The sequence below is a fragment of the Chiroxiphia lanceolata genome, chromosome 17 (genome assembly GCF_009829145.1).
Source record: "Chiroxiphia lanceolata isolate bChiLan1 chromosome 17, bChiLan1.pri, whole genome shotgun sequence".
Taxonomy (NCBI): Eukaryota; Metazoa; Chordata; class Aves; order Passeriformes; family Pipridae; genus Chiroxiphia; species Chiroxiphia lanceolata.
Genome location: NC_045653.1, coordinates 2,204,317 through 2,210,384, shown reverse-complemented (window position 1 = coordinate 2,210,384; position 6,068 = coordinate 2,204,317). Strand labels below are relative to the sequence as shown.

The 6,068-nt window shown below is 54.1% G+C and overlaps 1 protein-coding gene across 1 annotated transcript; it reads left to right on the top strand.

Moving 5' to 3' along the window:
• The first annotated feature begins 527 nt into the window (after positions 1-527).
• LOC116795219 lies at positions 528-5,404 on the top strand. The gene is made up of 2 exons (XM_032704711.1): positions 528-1,205; positions 5,093-5,404. Exons 1-2 carry the CDS (start codon positions 650-652, stop codon positions 5,164-5,166), a joined length of 630 nt encoding a protein of 209 aa, XP_032560602.1. The 5' UTR covers positions 528-649; the 3' UTR covers positions 5,167-5,404.
• Positions 5,405-6,068: the final 664 nt, after the last annotated feature.

Sequence of the window (6,068 nt, the reverse complement as noted above, 5' to 3'; positions counted from 1 at the left end):
ATTGTCCTTCTGTAAATACATGTCAAAGATTATTGTTGTTCCACGGGCCCTTAGAATGTGCCCTCTCAGCCCAGACCCCCCTGTGTCCTGGGCTCATCCCCAGCCCTGGGGGCAGCAGGGCAGGGGGGGTTCTGCCGCTCTGCTGCGCTCTCAGGAGACCCCACCTGCAGTGCGGCCTCCAGCTCTGGGGTCCCCCACACAACAAGGCCAGGGAACTGCTGCAGCAAGGCCACAGGAGGCCACCAAGGGGCTCAGGGCACTCGAGCCCCTCCCCTCTGCAGACAGGCTGCCAAAGTTGGGGCTCTTCAGCCTGGAGAAGAGAAGGTTGTGTGGAGACCTGGGAGAAACCTTCCCGTGTGGGAAGGGGCCTCCAAGGAAGCCGGAGGGTGACTCTTGGTCAGCAACTGTATTGACAGGACAAGGGGTTCAAACTGACAGAGAGGAGGGTTAGAGTTGATGTTAGGAACATATTGTTTCCAGTGAGGGTGGTGAGGCCCTGGCAGGGGCTGTGCAGAGAGGCTGTGGCTGCCCCATCCCTGGGAACATTCAAGGCCATGTTGGACGAGGCCCTGAGCAACTTGGTCAGATTGAAACAAGATCATTTGTAGGGTCTGTCCCAAGTCAAACCATTCAAGGATTCCATCATTCCATGATCCCCATCCCCACTGTAGAGTGGCCCCACAACTCCTGTGACATCCCAGCTGCCAGAGCTGTGCCCGTGTTCCATGTGGAACTGCCAGGGCCCGGCGACGAGCACAACGCAGCCATTCCCCTGCTGCCAGCGAGCCCGGAGCAGCTCCCAGCGCACCCTCTGCCCTCACCAACATTTTTTCCAAGAGTACCCTTCACCCTGCTCCCTGTGGACTGTCCCCACCTGCTCCCTGCTCTGTCCGTGAGTCCTGACTCTGCCTGCAGTCTGGGTCTTGTGATCCATCCCAGCAGGATGTGCAGCCTTGTCCCAGTGAAGGTACAGTTGCCAATCCATGGAGGTGGGAAGCCTCTGACTGCCCAGGTGGTCTGGAGCTCAGTGGGGCTGGAGTGGGACAGGGCCCCCTCTCTGAGGTTGTGCTCCCTGCTGCAGGCTGAGAGAGACAGTGAAGAGCCAATGGAAGTGGCCATGGAGACAGATATGAAAGATGATGTAGAGGAGATGGAGGTGGACATGAAAGAGGATGTAGAAGAGGAGATGGAAGTAGAGGAGGAAGGCGAGAAGGAGGAGGAAATGATCCTGGGATAAGGACACTCCACCCCATCAGCAGGACAGGCACGTCCTGGCCATGCCCTGCCCCGGGGTCACCTGCTGTGTGTGCCAGGCTGGGGGCACAGGGAACGCCCAGCAGGGCCCGACTGCACTGACCGTGCCCTTGCTTTTCTTGCAGGACTGACGGACCTGCCGGCCATGGAATCGGCCACCTGTTCATGTGTTTTTCATGTTGTTTCCTGGTTTTGTATATAAGTTTTATATTTTTGATATTTTAAGAAATATTTGGTTTTATGACTAAGATAGTTGTTCTACTAAGAAATAGATTTTTATAAGAAGATAGTTTAATTAAGAAGATAGTTTTTTATAAGAAGATAGTTTTATTAAGAAGATAGTTTTTTATAAGAAGACAGCTGTGTTTAATAAGAAGATAGCTGTTTTTTAAGAAGATTGAAGACTTTTTTATTAAGAAGAGTATTGTTTTTTTAAAGAAAATAGTTGTTTTTATAAAGAAGACTTGGTTTTTTAAAGAAGATTTTTGTTTTTCTATGAAGATTCTTGTTTATATAAAGATTTTATACTGTAAATCCATTCTGTATAGAGGTTTACTGTGTTGTTGTTTTATTGTCCTTGTGTAACTCCATTGTCTGGGGGTGCTGGCACGGCCCCCCCGGGCTGGGGGTAGCTGTGCCCAGAGGGGTCCCCCTTGGGGAGGTGGCGGCCCTGGGCACTGCTGGTGTTGCTGGGCTGGGGCAGAGCGGTGTCCCCAAGAGCAAAGCTGTCCCCAGCACACAGGGGGGTCTGACAGGAGCGGCCCCTGCAGCGCTGCCCCAGAGCAGGCAGGAAAGCTCCTGCTGCCCTTCCTGCTGCAGCCAAAGGGACTGGTGGGGCGAGAGCCGGGATCGGGCCGCAGGGAGGCCAAATGCCAAGGGATGCCCCGAAGGCCATGGCAGCCTTGGGAATGGCTGGAGGCAGGATGTGGGGAGAAGGTTTTGGAGCTGGAGGGGCTGCTGTTTAAGGCTTTCAGCCTCCAGAAGCTCCAGGTTTCCTTCCCACCCTGTATTGCATTGCCCTGGGCTATTGAAGAGCCCAAAGGCCAGTGAGGGATCCTTGCCCTGCCCGAATTCCTGCTGCTGGCAGCAGGCACGGGCCCATGTCCCCCACTCGAGGGGACACGTGGGGTGGGCAGTGCAGGCTGTGCTGGGAAGGGGCCGGGGGACTTTTGGTGTGAGGGTGCTGGTTCTGGGGTGCCATGGGCCCCATGGGTGCAGGGTCCTGGAGGGGGTGCAGGGTGTGGGAGCCGTGGGTGCTGCAGAGAGTGCCGGGGGATGTGATGCTGGGAGGGGCAGGGCTGGGGGATCCTGGAGGTGTGGGAGCAGGAAATGGGCAAGGGGAAGTTGCTGGACACTCATGAACTCAGTCCAGACTGGTTCCTATTAGAAAAGAAGAAGAAAAAATAGAAAGTTGTAAAGAAAGGGATAAAAGTGTTTATTGGTGTATCAAGATTTCAGGTGGAAAAATGATCCAGTTGTGCTCAGGTCCTTTGCAAGGATCAAAGGAGAGGGACTGTAAACCCAGGTTCTTATGAGGTGTGGAAGCCCTGTGTTTCCTGACAGCCCAGTGCTGGGGACAGCAGCCCCGTGGGCTGCCAGGGCGGGCCGTGGTGGGGAAGGGTGGATTGGAGCTGTGCTGCCCCAACTGCTGCAGCATCGTGGGGCTCAAGGTGACCCGCTGCACTTCTTGTCTCCTGCTCCTTTTCCTACCAGGGCTGAAGGGTCTCCCCGCCATCGCTGCTCTCCCGGGGAAGGCATCCCAGGGGTTTAATGCAGGCTGAGTGAGAAACCTCACTGTCTTTCTGCAGAGTCATAAGCTAATGAAGGAAAGCTGAACTCCTGGTAGAAGTCCTGAGCTGGATCACTTTAGATTTCAGGCTTTAGTTTTTGTCGTGGTTTATTTTGAATCAAGTTCCCTGAGTTTTAGCAGATACATCAAGCTTTAACTTTTCTCAGAAAGGAGCTGCTCAAGGTGGAAGGTCAATGCTCTGATCATGGCTGGGTGCATGTGAGGATGGTGGGACTGAGCTGCTGAGGGTTCCCTTGGGGACATGAGCACATGTGATGTGGTGATTGGGGTTGTGTGGGTGGTTTTTCACCAGCACAGCTGAGCTCTTTGCCTGGGCTGGGCATCCCTGAGCTGCGCAGAGATCCCGGGGGTGTCTCACTGGATCCCCTGGCTTGGACAAGCTGCTCTAGTTCTACAGCCTGGTTTGGTGTGAGTGTCCTGAAGAAGGATCCTGCTGGGAGGAGAAGGGTTGATGGGAAAAGAAGTTTCAATGAAACCTTTCTGGGCTTGGTGAGAATGTTGGAAAGATCTGCTGAACATTCCTTACTCCCCTGGAAAAGCCAAAAGGGGCTTTTGAGCATGGAGCTGAGAATGAGCCAAGTGGCCAGAGAAGTGGATGTTGCCCAGAAGTGGACGTTGCCCATCAAGGCAGGACAAGAGATGCTGTGAGGGCTGGAGCCCCTGTGCTGTGTGGAGAGACTGAGAGAGTTGGGGTTGCTGAGGTGGGAGAAGAGAAGACCCCGGGGAGGCCTCATTGTGGCCGAGCAGGAGCTGAAGGGGCCCAGAGGAAAGCTGGGACAGAGTGTTCAGCAGGGCCTGGGGGGAGAGGACAAGGGGGGATGGCTTTACACTGAAGGAGAGGACTCAGCTTTGATTTGCTTTAGGAAGATGTTTTATTGCACTGCGGGTGTTGAAGCCCTGGCAGGGGCTGTTCAGAGAGGCTGTGGATGCCCAGTCCCTGGGAATGTTCAAGGCCTGCTTGGGCAGGGCCCTCAGCAACCTGGTGTGGTGGAAGATTGTTCAAGCTTGAAGAAGATGATTTTTAGGGTCCCTTCCAAGCCAAGCCATTCAAGAATTCCATCATTCCACGATCCCCATCCGCCACTGCAGAGTGGCCCTGGACCTCCTGTGACATCCCAGCTGCCAGAGCTGTGCCTGTGTTCCATGTGGAACTGCCAGAGCCCGGCGACGAGCACAACGCAGCCATTCCCCTGCTGCCAGCGAACCTTCAGCAGTTCGCAGCGAACCCCTGTCACCTACTGCCACACCACCCTTCACCCTGGTCCAAGACCACCTTTCCCCCTGCTCCCAGCTCCCGATCCTTACCAGCTCCCTGATAGTCCGTCAGTCCAGAACTCTCCCTGCTGACTGGATCTCAGCATCGATCCTGCAGGATGTGCAGCCTTGTCCCAGTGAAGGTACAGTGCCATTCCATGGAGGTGGGCACCATCCAGCTGCCCAGGAGGGCTGGAGTTCTGTGGGGATGGTTTGGGACAGAGACCCCTCTCTGAGGTTGTTCTCCCTGCTGCAGGGTCAGAGAGACATCGAGGAAGCCATGGAAGTAGACGTGGCGTTAGATATGGAGGAGAGTATGGATGTGGATGCTGAAGAGACTGTGGAATAGATGGAAGTTGACATGGTGGACAAGATCGAGGATATGGAAGTAGATGAAGACGATGAGGTGGAAGACATGATCGTGGGATGAGGATAGTCCCCCATCAGCAGCAGGTCAGGCCCATCCTGGCCATGCCCTGCCCCGGGGACAGCGGGTCACCTGCCGCCAGGCTGGGGCTGGGCTGGGTGGCCCCGCTCAGGGACACGGTGCCCCGTGCCCTGGATTGCGGCGGCACAACCCCCAGCCCCGGCCTGCCCTGCGCCTGCTTTGGGCCACACAAGCCCCGTGGCAGCGCCTGGGGCCCGGCTCCCATCCCCAGCCGGGCTCAGGCCTGGCACCAGAGTCCCGCTGTGCCCAGCGTGGGCCAGGCTGGGGGCACAGGGAACGCCCAGCAGGGCCCGACTGCACTGACCATGCCCTTGCTTTTCTGGCAGGACTGACGGACCTGCCGACCATGGAATCGGCCACCTGTACATATGTTTTTCACCCTTTTCCAATTTTTCTGTAAATACATTTTTTATTAGTGACTTTTTAAGAAGTTTGTTGTTTTTATAAGAAGATAGTTTAAGAAAATAGATTTTTAATTAAGAAGATAGTTTTTTATTCAGACAATAGATTTTTAAGAAGATAAGCTTCCTTTATAAGAAGATAGCTCTGTTCTAAGAAGATAGTTGTTTTATTTAGAAGATAGTTGTTTTTATTAAGATGATATTTTTATTAAGAAGACACTTGTTTCTATTAAGAAGGTGGTTACTGATATTAAGATTGTTGTCATCAAGAAGACTGTTGTTTCTAAAAAGAAGAATACAGGTTTTAACGAGAAAATTCTGTAAATGTCAATAAATTCTGGATTCGTGTCTTATATGTTGGGTTTTTTTATTGTCCTTCTGTTAATTCATTTCAAAGATTATTGTTGTTACATGGATGTAGCAACACGTAAGGATGTCCTTAGAATGTGCCCTCTCAGCCCAGACCCCCCCGTGTCCTGGGCTCATCCCCAGCCCTGGGGGCAGCAGGGCAGGGGGGGTTCTGCCGCTCTGCTGCGCTCTCAGGAGACCCCACCTGCAGTGCGGCCTCCAGCTCTGGGGTCCCCCACACAACAAGGCCAGGGAACTGCTGCAGCAAGGCCACAGGAGGCCACCAAGGGGCTCAGGGCACTCGAGCACCTCCCCTCTGCAGACAGGCTGCCAAAGTTGGGGCTCTTCAGCCTGGAGAAGAGAAGGTTGTGTGGAGACCTGGGAGAAACCTTCCCGTGTGGGAAGGGGCCTCCAAGGAAGCCGGAGGGTGACTCTTGGTCAGCAACTGTAGTGACAGGAGAAGAGGTTCAAACTGACAGAGAGGAGGGTCAGATTTGATGTTAGGAAAATATTGTTTCCTGTGAGGGTGGTGTGGCCCTGGCAGGGGCTGTGC

Excerpts from the sequence above, each read along its gene's own strand:
- LOC116795219 (XM_032704711.1), top strand. The coding sequence starts at position 650 with ATGATCCCCATCCCCACTGTAGAGTGGCCCCACAACTCCTGTGACATC. Across the intron at positions 1,206-5,092 it reads GATGGAAGTAGAGGAGGAAG|GACTGACGGACCTGCCGACC; the intron begins GCGAGAAGGAGG and ends CTTTTCTGGCAG.